The following is a 14,270-nucleotide window of genomic DNA, read 5'->3' on the forward strand; positions in this document are numbered from 1 at the left end:
CAGTCCAACGCTACAGCACAACAGTCTGAACCTATCTCAGGACTCAGTCCCAAGGCGTGGACGGGAAGACACGTGTTACCAGGGCACTGGCACAGGTTGCTCGGGATGTAGGGGAGACCCGCTGGGATCAGTAGGCTCTGTACTCCCTTCTCTCCACTAGAACAGCACCTGTCCTAGCACGAGGGGGAGGGCGTCGCCTGCGCCCCTCTCCGCCCAGTCCCCCACTCTTCTTAGATTCCCGTGCTCCGCTCCTTCCCTCCGCCCCCAGCTCCCATACAGGTGCCTACTCTTTTCTCAGGTTCTCCCCTTTCCCTTCCCTCTCCTGTCCAGGTGCCCCACTCTCCTCTCCAGCTCGGGGTCCCCCACTCATCTCCTGTCCGGGTCCCCCACTTTCTTAGGTCCTTCCCTCTCCTCTCCAGGTCCTCCCTGCTCTTTTCTTCTCTAAGGTCCCTCTCCGCTCCCTTCGGCCTTCACGTTCCTCCCGGCCCTGGTGTTCTGCTCTTCGTATCCCCACGGACACAGGTCTAGATCAGCAGCGAAGATCAGACGTCGCCCTCCATGCGCCGCCCGTGGGCGGACCCGGAGGGTCCCTGGACTAGCCGGACTCCGATTGGCCGCGGAGCTCGGGAAGTGGCGGCCCCTGGGACCACCGACCAATGGGAGCCAGGGGAGGGACCGCGGCGCAAGCGCCGGAAGCGGGGAGGCGACGAAGGCACGTCGCGTCGCCGCGCCGGGTCTCGAGCAGCTGCCAGAGCCAGAGCCGCCGGACGGACCGCCGCCCCCGCCGCGCCATGGCCGAGAGCGACTGGGACACCGTGACGGTGCTGCGCAAGAAGGGCCCCACGGCCGCACAGGCCAAGTCTAAGCAGGTGCCCAGCCCGTGGGGGGCGGCGGGAAGCTGCAGGGCCGTGCGGTGCGCTGCGGTCGCTGGGCCGAGCCTGGGGAATCCGGCAGTGGGTGGGGACCCGAACGGAACGGACGAGGGTGGGGACCTTGTGGGACAACAGGTGGGGATGGAGTAGGGAAAAAGACTGGGACAGAGGGCAGCTGACCTGGGCGAGGCTGGGGCAAGGGTCAGAGGTTGGGGGATGGGATGTGACCCGAGCTCTGGACTGGGACAGGCCTGGGTGGGGACGTGGATGAAGATGGAAACAGGGTTCAGGACAGGTACAAGAGTAGGTCATAGAACCTGGCTCGTCACGAGATGTAGGGTAAGGAGCAGAGGCATTAGGCACAGGAGTCTTGGGAGCCGGGGCAGGGGCAGTCTTCTTGCTGAAGGTTTTGTCCGTACCTGGTATCAGCCTGAGCTGGCATCGCTGGTGGCTTGGTGCCCAGGCGATCTCAGCCTATAAAGAGTACTGTCTGAGGCAGTGGTGGCCTCCTGTGGCCTAGTGCTCTCTCCACTTTGCTTTCCCGAGCCCTGAGTGCTGTGGTACCTTGAGGCGTACTGGCCTGCTTTGGTTTAGTTGCTTGCTGCATAGGCAAAGCCAAATTCACAAGCCTTTTCTTTTCAAGGGAACATGGAGTCATCCCAAGTGTGTAGAAAGTCTGAACATATTACACAGAGAATGGCTCACAAACCACTTTGCCGAAACATTATGTTACTGTTAGAGGTCCTGTCTCCAGGGAGACTGCAAGGTTCTGCGGGGTATGTCATCTCTCGTTAGGAGCCATACTGGCCGAGGAAGCCAGACCAGCATTCCATTCTTTCCTGCTTTGTAGCAGAGTTTGGAAGAGGAATAGCTCTATTTTCAATAAAGAACCTGTTAGCCTTATATATGTTTGTGTAGATGTGTATAAGCATGTATACATACAGAGAGACACACACACACACACATAACTTATTTATTGTGGTGTTGATATCGAATCCAGGACCTTGTGTATTTAGTACTAAACAAGTCTTGCCCCGTATCTGACACTGGCCTGGGTTCCCATCTGAGCCTCCTGAGTGCTAGGATCACTGTTGTGTGCCACCATACTCAGCTCAAGCCTGACTAGTGTAGAAGTGAGTTGGTTCTTTTAGAGTGGTTTAATGTACATTATTTGGGTATTGAGGGTTTTGTGTACAGTGTCCTTGTTTCTTTGGGGGATACTTTCTGAGGCTACTCAGTGGATGCCTTGACCTGAGTTGTACTGGATCCTGTATGTACCGTGTTTTTCCTACTCAGAAATAACCGTGACAGAGTTTATAAATTGGGGCACAGGGAAGAATAGTGCTAAGTTGGAGAGGTGGCTGGGAGTGGTTAAGAGTGTTGCTGCTCGTGCAGAGGACTCAGGTTCGTGTCCAGGCATGGATGTGGCAGTTCACATCTGTCAGTAAGTTCAGTTCTAGGTCTCTGGGGGCACTGTGTGCATGTGGTACATAGACATATATGCAGGCAAACACTCATACACAGAAAATAAATACATTTTTAAAAAGCCAGTTGTAACTAATGGCTGGGAAAAGCCTGTTAAAACAGTGCACTGTAGTCAGAGTTGTGCAAATGTGGTTTCTCTCTTGGGGTCCTACACTCACCCTTCTTTTAGGGATGGTGTAAATGATACAGTATCTAAATGGTGCCCTAGAGTGATGTCAATCACATAGCCATTGTTAGGTAGCATTAGGCTCCTTCATCATGATTTCTTGACCATAAAGTCTGTTTTGATGCCCTGGTGGCTATCTGCTAACCAAAGAGGTGGTCAGGTAGATGAGTAAGAGGCAGGTAGCATGCATAGCACGGACACACGTGGACAGAGGCATGGCTTATGTCTCAGGTGAGACAGTGGGGCTGGTATGAAACCGTATCACCTTGCAGAACATACAAAATTTTAAAATTATGAATTGTTTGTTATATGGAATTTAATGTTTTGGAACTAAAGCTGACCATGGATCAACCAAACATGGAAAGTAAGACCAGAGTGGGGGCAGGGGACACTGTTGTGATGAGTTTGGATTGTTTTAGCCAGCAGTATGTATCAGTCTTTTAAAAGTGAGCAGCATGCAGTTGGCAGACAGCTGTCCGAATTGTGCCCCACACTCCCCCAAAGCTCATTTTGATTGAAAACCACTTTCTGGTTTTCTAGGCCATCTTAGCAGCTCAGAGACGAGGAGAAGATGTGGAGACATCCAAGAAATGTAGGTACTCAAGTTTCCACCCGCAAAGCCAGGATGTGCTGTGGGACAGCTTGCCTGGTGGTATGGTTGGGCAATGCCCTGGGGACCTGCCAGTCAGCGTAGCTCTGGGTGGTGTGAGCTCCGCAGGGACCGCTAACTTCTCACTGCTGTGGGAAGATTGAGATTCAGGGCTCTGAGGTCCGTGAAGTCCAGGTCAGCTGGGCCTGGGACCCTGTCAGTCTGGTTTCTCCTGTGCTCCGTGCAAACTGACTCTGCTCTGTTCTGCTCACATTGCCTCCAGGGGCTGCTGGCCAGAACAAGCAGCATTCCATCACTAAGAACACAGCCAAGCTAGACCGGGAGACAGAGGAGCTGCATCACGACAGGGTGACCCTGGAGGTGGGCAAAGTGATTCAGCGGGGCCGGCAGAGCAAGGGCCTGACACAGAAGGACCTGGCCACGGTGAGGCTTTTGCAGCTGCGGAGTGGGGACAGGTGACAGGTGCTTAGACAGTATAGGGAAGGTGGGCTCACTGCACAGCTTTGGGACCTTACCCTAGCACACCCCAAATCCTCTGGGAAAGCCAGGTCAGAGAAGCTGTAGCTCTTTCTTGTACAAGACTTGTTTGTATGGGGGTACCAGGGACCCCAAACAAAGATGGCTGCCTGTGGGTACCTCGTCTGGATTCTGCAGCACATCTTACTGAGCTAGTATGGCTAAGGTGCATCTTTTCTTCAGAAAATCAATGAAAAGCCGCAAGTCATCGCAGACTATGAAAGTGGACGGGCCATTCCGAATAACCAGGTTTTGGGCAAAATTGAGAGAGCCATCGGTGAGTGTCTTCCCTAGCAGTCTTGGACAAGGCATTGCCCTTCTGTAAGGGGTGGTGAGGGCTGAGATGGCAGGCTCCTGTCTTCTTGAGGCCAAACTACTAGAATCCTGCCTAAAGATTTGAGGCTTGGTGGGACTCCAGAACCCTGAGGAAATGGGGACTTGGGTCCTTCTATAGCTAACATCCAGCCAGAACACACTGTTCTCAGGGTGCCTACATGGCACATGGCTTACCTCTGCAGTGCACCTCCATGAGGCCCAGTGCAGTGTTCCAGTTCTTCTGGGACAAGACATCAAGATGTTTATCTTCTCATCTTTTTAGATTTTGTTATTTTTACTTATTTATTTTTTTCTGTCTGTCCTGAAACTATGTAGACAAGGCTGGCCTTGAACTCACAGAAATCTGCCTGCCTTTGCCTCCTATGCGTATTAAAGGCGTGCACCACCACGTCTGGCTTAGATTTTATTTTTTATGTAGAGTCTCTCTGTAGCTCAGACTGGCCTTAAACTCACACCAGTCCCCCTACCTCAGTCTCCTGAGCTCTGGGATTGCTGGAGTGGGCCCCCATGGCCAGCCTGGCCCACACTCAGATGTGAAAGCCGCCCTGTGTGGAGGCTTTGTGAGGCAAGTGGATGATGGGAAGCTCGGGCAGAGCAGGGAGGTTGGGAAGGTGCAGGAAGCTGCAGAGTGGTCAGCATCTTGCTGGCTCGTTGTTTCAGGCCTCAAGCTCCGGGGGAAGGACATCGGGAAGCCTATCGAGAAGGGGCCGAAGGCGAAATGAACACAAAGCCTCGAAGCCAGTGGTTCCGGCTGAGCTCTTCTGGCTGGTCCCCCAGGACCACCAGCACTGCCGTGGGTCTCCTCACATGGTTAAACGGAACACGGGGGTCAGGCCTGTGTGCCCCCTCAACCCATACCTGCTGTCAAACAAAGCAAAACCTTGCAAAGTGATAGCCTCTTGGCTTTTTCCTCCCTGCCTTCTGACCTCAGCAGGGGTGCGGACTTGCACCTTCTGTCCCTTGGACAGCTGGCTGCAGTGGGGAGTTCAGTTCTGGGGAGTTAAAGAATTCCCTGGGAGGTAGTGCCTGGGAGGAGGTGATTGTCTTCTAAGAGCCCGTGTTCTGCTGGAGAGAAGCAGAGCCTAGCATTCTGCAGTCCCCAGTTCTCTCTTCATTGTAGATCATGTTGTAGGGGATAAAAGCAGGCATCCTTCGTGGTAGATACCTCACAGGGACCCAAGGAATTTGAAAGTTCTTTCCCTGTCTGCTCATAGAAGTGCGCATCAGTCAGCTCTGTGATACCTGAAGATACAGGGTGGTACCATGTTGCTCGCACCATGTCCCACCACCTCTTTCCCATGGAGCTGGGTTTTGGACAGACAGAAGCCTAGCTTGGAACATAACGGTATCTGTGGCAAGGACAGGTTTCCTTGGACAGGAAAGGAGCTCCTGATTGCTGAGGTGTGGGTGTCTATGCCCCTTCCCTCAGGGCCCTCAGTCCTCAGTGAGGCCACAGCTGAGGGTTTATGTGGAAGATGGCACTTCAGAAACCGTTCCTGGAACAGGTGTGTCACCAGCACATCAACAGGATCCTGGGCCAGGGTGGCAGCCCAAGATCTCTTCTCACGTCTTTAGTCCAATCCTGCTGTAAGACATGATGGCCATACCCACTGACCTCAGCGCCACCACTTGCAGCCCAAGGGCTGTCCAGGCCTTTATCTGAGGTGGCATTTCTCACCATACCAGTTTCATGGCACCATGTCCATTTTCCTGCATCTATGGGGTGATCCCATCATCACGGCACAAAATCATCTGGTAAGTTAGAAGCAGAGCCCATTCCTTGCTGGCTAGGGTGGTGAATCCTGTAATTTCTGAGCTGCACCAAAAGCAATGAGGGGGTTCCACATCCACTCCCTGAATTTTGTCTCTGGTCTTGAACCCTGGCGGCCATGATATATCATGCCAAGTACAGTGTATATGAAATGCAGTCTGAAAGCTTGGGTTGCTCTCACTGGTGAAGAACATTTATTCACAGTGCAAGGATCCCTCTACCCTTGATCACACCAGAGGGCAAAGTCACCAGATGGAGGAAGAGCTGTAGAAACTAAGCATGACCCAATCCGTACATCCAGGCCCAAACGGAGGTTAGGCATCTGAGGGCTGAATGCTGTGGGAGTTGGCACGAGGGGCCAGGCCTTGTCTGGTTGGGGAGCTGCTGGTGATGGATTCTGGGAGGGTAACTTGATCCTAGGAAGAAGGAGGAATATTGGACAACTGCCGTTGAAAGACAGCCTGGACCTGGACAGGTAGGGCAAGGTGCTTCTTCTCGAGTCCAGCCCACCACTGCTTTCCCATCATCGAGCATGGAGACAGAATCTCCCACTTGCCCACATCTGGGGGTTCCTACCGCATTGAAGAGGATATTGTCAAAACCAGAGGATGCTGTATCTGTACTCCTATGAAAGGGGAAGCGCTTCTGTAGCCAACGCCAGCCCCCAAGGCCCAGGAGCACCAGGAACACGAAGAAGAGGAGGGCCCCTCCAACAGCAACTGGCACAGACACAGCTGCTGCCATTTCACCTGAGGGCAGAGGGGTACTTGGGTTCTCCAAACAGCTCCCAGTCCTTGTGTCAGGGTTCTGTTTCCAGGACTACTGGCAAGGAATGAGCCTGGGCTGCCTAATGCCTCCAGCCCTTGCTGGCTTCCAGGTTTGCCCTTATTCATGTCAGCACAATACTGCAGAGCTGCTCCACCTCTTCCTCCCAGCATGACGGAAGCCAGTGACTGCCAAACACAGCTCCCATTGTGGTCTCCAGCTTAGCCTGGCAGCTCCTTCGAGACAGTTCTCACCCAGGAGACAGTGAAAGCTGGTGCAGCCCCTATGTACAGCCCACCCCTTATGGGTACGGTTCTGTGAGGCATAGGCAGGAGAGCACAGAACCCAGTCCTGGTTCAGCTGGTTTCCTGAGCTGGGCACAGTACTTGCAGCCATCTCGGCCATCCTGGGCCCAGTGCTTACCCTGGCTAGGTGCAGGCTGCTGGCAGTGCTGTCCTGCCAAGTACTCCACATCATCTAGGGCTATGGGCCCCAGAGCTGGCTGGCCACCCAGAATGGCTTCAAAAACAATCTGATGGGGAAGGGAAAGCTGATGAGTATCTGCAGGGACAGGAGAGGGAGGGAGGACAGCTGCCCTGGGAACTCACCTGGAACTCCTCAGAGCTGGACACTTGGATTTGGGCTCGTATCCACTGGTGCCGCAAGCGCCCTCTCTGGCTCCACACAGCTAGCTGGCCTCGGGCACTGCTCAAAAGCACCCTCAACTCGCCCTTATCTGAGAGCAGGGACCAGGGCAGGTCAGCTCAGCTTCCTGGAGGATACCTTTGTGCTTAACCTGAGCCACGGTTCCCCTACACCCAGGACCCAGCCACTCACAGAAATGCTCAGGAAAGCCCATGTAGTACCAGAAGCAGAGGCAGGAGGCTGTGGTTGCTGGCAGTGGCTCACTGCGCAGCCAGGCTGCTTGGCCCCCAGGACCGAGCACGCTGGTTTCAAAGAAAGAAAAGTGGCCTGGAAATGAGAGGGTGGATGTGCTGGCTCACTTGACGTGATGGTCTCTAACTTGAGGAACGTTGAGTGAACACAGCCCCGGTCCCACTACAGCCAATGCGCACCTGCCTCTGTACCCAGGGTATGGTCCACTGTGGGTCTGGGGTAGCGCGATGGGGTGGCTCCGCTGCTCCAGTCCCAGCTGTACCCACCTAGGCTGGGCCAAGCCAGGTGACTCCACCCACACAGGCCAGATTCAAAGTCACAGGACCCTGCAAGGAACTAACAGGTAAGCAGAGCTGCCCCAGTAAGCATCACCATGCCTGGGGCAGGGCCAGGTGGGGGCAAAACGCAGAGAATTATGTTTTTGCCATAGATATGTACTCAGGCCACAGCAAGCTGCTCACCTGGCTGAGCACAGGGCCCATCTCGGAGGAGGAGGTCATCCAGAGCCATGTAGGAACGCTCCACACCTGCGGCCACGGCCTCAAACACTACCTACAGGGTGCCGAGCCACAGATCATGCAGGCTGGTCTAGCAACTCTTGAGGATGACAGAGGTGTCCCCCCCCCCCGTCCCCCGTCCCCCCCCCGTCCCCCGTCCCCCCCCCCCCGCCCAGGCACTCACCCTCCAGGCCTGCTCGGCCTGCACATTCACACTGCCCAGACGCCAGGCAAATCCACCATGGGCACTGATGCTGAGCTCCTGACGCCTTGTGTCCTCTTCCATGTGGACCCTCAGGGTGCCTACCCACCGAGAACCAGCCAGATTAGCTGCCTTAGGGGTTCCCTAGTTGAGGACGGGCCCTTCCCTTTTCTATAGCCCCTCACCTGGGTTATGAAGGCTAAAATGGTACCAGAAGGTCAGGCAGGCAGGCTGGGTCAGGGGCTGGTGCTCCTCTGAGGTCAGAGAGGCCACATGACCCTTGGGCAGTACATTTGGACTGGTGTCCACCACCATGTAGTACCCTGGGGGAAGGGAGACCAGCATCAGCTTGCTTTCCCCTGGCCAGCCCTTTGTACCCTTATCCCAGCCAGAGCAGTACCTTGGGCTGTTTCTGTGGTATGGTCTATCCAAGGACCCCAAGGAGCATGGCCTGAGGCATTACTCTGGCGCTTCCACAGCCCTAAGCCCCCTGGAGAGAAGCCACAGTCAGAGTCTTCAAAGGAACAGCTCTTGGGGGCCCAGCAGGGGCCTGGCCGCACAGCTATGTCATCCAGGGCCATTGTGCCATGGTACCCATCCCGGAGGCCTTCAAACAGCAGCTGAGGGTAGAGAGTGGTAATTGGCGGGGGCCAACCCTACACCATCTACCAAGTGCCAAGCTCACCCTCACCTGGTACTTGGTTCTAGCCTCTAGCTGGTGGTGAAGAGTGACCCAAGCCTGGTGCCAGCGGTTGCCATGGGTGCCCAACCTGGACCACAGCAGTGTGTCTTCCTCCCCATCCTTCCTCATGGCCAGGCGCAGTGTCCCTGAAGAGGAGTGGAGTTTAAAGGGGAACAGACCCCAACTCCTGGTGCCTCAGGCTGCAGTGGGTGCCAGGTACATGCAGAGGGTCTAACAGCTCAGACTCACCAATCTGGGGCCCATACAGATGGTACCAGAAGCTGAGACATTCCTTGGGGGCAAGCGGCACCTGGGGTCTTGTAAGCAAGACAGCACCTTGTCCACGAGCAGGTGGGTCTGTGGGATCCAGGAACATGAAGAAACCTACAAGGGATGGAAAGCTGAGCTGCAGAAATGCTCTCCCAGCTTGCGCTCCCCTCCCAGGCCTCAGAGAACCACGGGAACTCCCCTACCTTGGCCAGTGGTGTGGTCGTACTCAGAGCCATGGCTTCTTACACGGTGCCAGTGGGCATCTGTGAGGTGGCTAGTGTGCCAGCTGCATGAGTCCCGTTCAAAGTTACAGGAGACCTCTGGGAGTGGGGTAGGGTGGGGTGAGGTCAGCACCCCACCCCTGGCCCCCATTCCCACTGTGATAAGGATTAGAGATTGACTGGGTAGAGATGGGAGGTGGGCAGGAGAGACCTTGGTCACTCTTAGTGGTCACTGTGGGGTCGCAGTCTCTCAGGGTCACATTATCCACCCCAGCCCTCTGCTGGCCAGGGCCATCCAAGTCCACCAGACTGACGAACTCCAGCTTTGAGCAGGTAGAGGGAAAGGACTGTAAGCTAGGGGCAGGCTCATTACAGATTCCCCATCCTGGATTGCTGTTCTCACCTGGAATGGTCGATGGCGTGCCCCAAGAAGAACCTTCTCCACCGTCCATCCCCTGCTGCTGCTGCTTGGGGCCTGCCACACCAGCTCCCGGAAGCCATTCTGTACCACAACCAGTGCCAAGAAACCTGACCAAGGGAGTTTGTGTGGGTGGGTGATCCTCAGACCCTGTCCACATGCAGGTGGCCTCCGGGGCCAAAAGGCATATAATACCTTGGGGATGACTGTGAAAACAGTAAGCCATGTGGAGTTCACAGCGAGGACCAGAGGGGCCCAGGGCAGGTGTGAGAACCCGGGCCTCAGATCTTAGCTGCCCCCAGGCCTTCTGCAGAGACAGGAAGTGCCCTATGGGAAGAACAAGGTACCCCTCACTGCTCTGGTATCCCTGTCTTACACACACTCTCCAAGAGGGGGCTCCTGTGGGAAAGTGGCCTTACCAGGAACATCCCAGTTGGCATCCCTGGCAGGCTTCCTGTTCTGGACTTCAACCCGTTGCCACTGCAGCTTTCCTATACTGATGTCCTCCCAGCCACCGGCAGAGGCGGACTCAAAGTCTGTGGTGCCTGCAACAACAGTAGCCTGCTCTGGAAGGCAGCAAAGCCCAGATCCCTAGCCTGCCTGGGCCCCCTGCACACACGGAACCCAGGCTCTGCCCGGCCTCACCACACTTCCACTCATCCTCGCCCTCGGCGCACTGCTGCTGGAAATCACAGAGCTGCTCCGGGGGCACACACAGCTCTCCACAGGAGAGATGCCCTGGCTCGCAGGCGTTCTGGGGCAGTCTGATGGACGTCTGGGGACAGAGCATGATGACTGCAGAGTGGACACACCTGGAGTAGGACTGGGGTCGGGCTGGAGTGGGTGAGGACCTGGCTTTACCTGGGCAGGCCAGGGGAGGGCCTTGGGCATATCACCGGGAGCAAGTCTGCAGTAGTTGGATATGATGAGGTCATCCAAGCCCACAATGCCTCCTGGACCAGTCTCCCCAGCTAGGAGGATCTGAGGACAGGGAGGGCTCAGGGAGGGCCAAGCATTATTCTGTCCTGTCTTCCTTCTTATATGCCCCCTCCCCCGCATCCCTGCACTGTTCACTGCCAGATACTCTCAAACTCTCCCACTGAGCAGCCCTCAAGAGTGACGACAAGGCATGCCATGTTCTGCGCATGCTCTAGCAGGATTCCCTGGATCCCACCCCCGATCCCAGCCTCACTCGGAATGGGTGGGCACTCTGAATGTCAACCCGGTCTCTGACCCAGGCTGTCCCCAGCTCTCCACGGTGGCTCCGCAGGAGGACAGGAGCCTGGGTGGCGTTGAGCCCCTGTGCCTGCAGGAACAGCTGCAAGCGGCTGGCCTCAGATCCATGCAGGTAGTAATAGAAGGTGAGCTGAAAGAGAAGACATCTCTGGTTGCAAGGGCCCTCTGGCATCTAAACAACCAGGAAGGGCAAGCCGGGCGGTGGTGGCGCATGCCTTTAATCCCGGCACTTGGGAGGCAGAGGCAGGCAGATCTTTGTGAGTTCGAGACCAGCCTGGTCTACAAGAGCTAGTTCCAGGACAGGCTCCAAAATCACAGAGAAACCCTGTCTCGAAAAAACCCCCCCAAAAAAAAAAACAAAAAAAAAACAAAAAACAAAAACAACCAGGAAGGGCAACCCCATGTGTCTCTTATTGTTTCGCACACCCATCTTACCGAGCAGTTGTAAGGGACTGAGGCTTGGAACTCAGGGCTAAAGAGGACGGCAGCGGTGCCAGGCTTGGCCTCAGAGACTAGGAAGAACCCTGTGAGAGAGGGCAATGTGGGCCAGGGTCACTGGGAGAGAGATGGATGGACAGGACCATGTCCAGGGTCCCTTGGAGACCTCACCATATGCACTGTTCTGGCTGTGATCTCGGTGGGGCCAGGCAGGGCTCACCACGCTGCCAGCACTGCAGTTCCGGGTCCAGTTCTCCAACTGGTTCCATGGTCCCAGGCCCGTCTCAAAGTCAGTGGCCATGTGCTGGCCTAAGGAGTGGGGTCGAGGCGTTATCAGGGCCACTGAGCAGGACTTTATGTCGTCAGACGGCCCTGGTTCCAGGGAGACACTGGCTGTCCCATCCGGAATGGCTATGCCCATGTCTGCTTTCCTGGACTAGCCCCAGTGGTTTTTGAAGGACCCAGAGATCAAGGTCCAGCCTCCCCGTCTCATTCTGTAGTCCCTCACCCTGCCCGGCCCAGGATGGCCCCAGCCTCACTGCAGATGAGCGGGTCTTCGTCAGATCTGTCCCCACAGTTGTCTTCGCTGTCACACAGCTGGTGGGGCTCCACACAGGCCTTGTTCTGGCAGTGGTGCTGTCCCAGGGGGCAGCTGGCCTGAGGGACTGGGGTGGAAGACAGTTAGGCCACTGTGGCCTCAGGGAGGTGGGCAGTGAGGGTCTCCCAGCTTTGGACAGGGTGAGCTACAGTCTTACCAGGCAGCCCACAGTCCCGGAACTCCACATCATCCAAGGCCACGGCACCCCTGTGTGTGGCATTTCGGGTGGCAGAAAATGTCACCTGGAGAGAGGAAAAGGGTCCTTAGGACCTAGGCCAGTGCCCAGAACCTCCCCATGGTCCCCAGCCTGGAAGACCACCCAGCTTACTTTGAAGTCACCCTGGATACGGCCAGTGTTCACTGCCAGCCGCTGCCAACCAGGACCCCAGGGTCCTGAGCTCTGCCACAGGGTCAGTGTCTCCACACCATGAATCAGCTCCAGTCGCAGCTCAGCAGCATCTGCAGTGTTTCTGAGTGGTCCTGGGGCGTCTTCAGCCCCCGGTGCCTCCCACCCGCCCACCAGCTGTACCCCAGCCCTCATCCTGGAGTATCCTCCTGTTTCTGTAGCCCCCCCCCCCTTTCTCGCCCAGCCACAGCACGCACCTCGAGAAGCTGTGTGGTACCAGAGCCTCAGTTCACAGGTAGGGGCTGCCTCACGCATGACAGGGGAGCGCAGAGTGGCAGTGGCCGCCTCTTTCCCATGGTGGGTTCCCACAGCCATGTACCAGCCTGGCCCAAGGTGAGAGGTTAGGTGGCCAGACAGGAAGCCAAGCTGGGAGAACAGGGTGCATGCACAGGGATTTCCTAGGTGTTACCCAAGTCAGTGCCCTGTGTGTGGTCAGAACGAGGCCCAGGACCACCCAGCACTGCTCCTGCCCGGTCTCGAAGCCAGCTGTAGCCGGAGGTGCTGATATCCCGCCAGCCACAGGAGTCCTGCTCGAAGCTGCAGGAGAAAGGGCTACTCGGGGAGGTCGAGGCACCGTGGAAACCTACGAGAATGAGTGCTCAGCTGTCTGCCTTCACACCGCCACTCCCTGCCACTCCCACCAGACCAGCTCACCACACTGGGCTTCATCTGAACAGTCTCCGCAGTCACACACAAAGTTGCATACGGCTTCAACAGGACTTCTGCAGTGGCCGGGGACCCAGGTCTTGCCTAGGGACTGCGCAGCTGGCAGAGTAAGAACCAAGTGAGCAGAGGGCAAGGGGACTGGCTGCTTTTATTTTTTTAAACACACATATATGTATGTATGTATGTATGTGTGTACATGTATGTGCTATGTAACAGGTGTGGAGGTCAAAGGACAACTGAGGTGGGAACCATTTGTTTCCTTCCACCATGCGGGGCTCAGGGATTGCACAAACGCCATCAGGCTTGACAGCAAATGTCTTTACCTTCTGTATTTACCTTCTGTAAAGACATTTACAGCCATGAGTGGCAACCCCAGACCCGATTGACTTCAGGGTTAAGCCCTATGAGATCACATAGAGAGGAACCTGGCATCTGCCAAGAACTGCCACTGAGGCTCTACATCAAAAGCAGACAAAATGCATTCCCCTTCCTAGTCCCACAGAGCCCCTGCATGCCAGAGAGGGAAACGGCTCTTAACAAGAAACACCCCATATGGAAGGCACAGGAGCCCACATAACTAGGAATTAGAAGTGTTTCCAGTAAGTAGGGTCTCCCTACTCCCCCAAAAGACATACTGAGCTGGGCAGTTGGCGCACGCTTTAATCTCAGCACTCGGGAGGCAGAGGCAGGCAGATCTCTGTGAGTTCGAGGCCAGCCTGGTCTACAAGAGTTTGTTCCAGGACAACTAGGACTGTAACACAGAGAAACTCTGTCTCAAAAAACCAAACCAAACCAAACCAAGACACACTGAAGATGACCAAGGAACTTCCACATGTTCCACAATGGGAAAGTGGCAGGCAAAGGCTCTCAGAGAGCTGGGTAGATGGTCACCTATGATGGCCCGTGGCCTCTCCTCTAGGACAGCGAGATAAGATTTACATGGGCAATGTCAAGCCCAGTTGGCTTGTTTTGGATTCCCTCATTGTAGACAACTCGCTTCTGACAAGTTCCTGTATCTGCCCTGACACCAGCTGGGTCCATACAGTAGTTTACTTACCCATAAACAGGGCCACGGTTGAAAGGAGGTGGCTAGGCAGGGGCATGGCCAGGCTGGAGGAAGGATGTCCCAGTGAGGCTGTGTAGCCTAGAGGAGCCTTTACTCAGTGATCAGTCTACAGTGGCCTCACAGGCTGACTTAGCTCTCAGTGGAAAGGGCTC

At 55.7% G+C, this 14,270-nt stretch overlaps 2 protein-coding genes across 2 annotated transcripts; one reads left to right on the plus strand and one right to left on the minus strand.

The window, feature by feature from the left end:
* The first annotated feature begins 676 nt into the window (after positions 1 to 676).
* Positions 677 to 4,877, plus strand: Edf1 (endothelial differentiation related factor 1). Its single transcript, XM_041674059.1, has 5 exons — positions 677 to 869; positions 3,064 to 3,115; positions 3,396 to 3,556; positions 3,833 to 3,926; positions 4,646 to 4,877. Exons 1-5 carry the CDS (start codon positions 792 to 794, stop codon positions 4,705 to 4,707), a joined length of 447 nt encoding a protein of 148 aa, XP_041529993.1. The 5' UTR covers positions 677 to 791; the 3' UTR covers positions 4,708 to 4,877.
* A 908-nt stretch (positions 4,878 to 5,785) lies between these two features.
* Positions 5,786 to 13,200, minus strand: Mamdc4 (MAM domain containing 4; the record flags this gene model as incomplete). Its single annotated transcript, XM_041674900.1, has 28 exons — positions 5,786 to 6,172; positions 6,333 to 6,505; positions 6,945 to 7,053; positions 7,130 to 7,257; positions 7,359 to 7,493; positions 7,598 to 7,744; positions 7,880 to 7,970; positions 8,100 to 8,218; positions 8,303 to 8,440; positions 8,518 to 8,737; positions 8,809 to 8,945; positions 9,049 to 9,183; positions 9,273 to 9,389; positions 9,502 to 9,613; positions 9,694 to 9,818; positions 9,904 to 10,035; positions 10,128 to 10,253; positions 10,354 to 10,483; positions 10,570 to 10,689; positions 10,901 to 11,074; positions 11,380 to 11,468; positions 11,554 to 11,691; positions 11,922 to 12,047; positions 12,138 to 12,222; positions 12,309 to 12,439; positions 12,584 to 12,709; positions 12,796 to 12,969; positions 13,041 to 13,200. Coding segments are annotated over 28 exons (3,699 nt in total), but the record flags the coding sequence as incomplete, so codon positions are not given.
* Between the last annotated feature and the right edge of the window lie 1,070 nt (positions 13,201 to 14,270).

This window comes from Microtus oregoni, unplaced genomic scaffold, assembly GCF_018167655.1.
Source record: "Microtus oregoni isolate MIOR12 unplaced genomic scaffold, Mior012 000025F_ref0000491, whole genome shotgun sequence".
Taxonomy (NCBI): Eukaryota; Metazoa; Chordata; class Mammalia; order Rodentia; family Cricetidae; genus Microtus; species Microtus oregoni.

Excerpts from the sequence above, each read along its gene's own strand:
- Edf1 (XM_041674059.1), top strand. The coding sequence starts at position 792 with ATGGCCGAGAGCGACTGGGACACCGTGACGGTGCTGCGCAAGAAGGGC. Across the intron at positions 3,116-3,395 it reads TGTGGAGACATCCAAGAAAT|GGGCTGCTGGCCAGAACAAG; the intron begins GTAGGTACTCAA and ends CATTGCCTCCAG. Across the intron at positions 3,557-3,832 it reads CACAGAAGGACCTGGCCACG|AAAATCAATGAAAAGCCGCA; the intron begins GTGAGGCTTTTG and ends TCTTTTCTTCAG.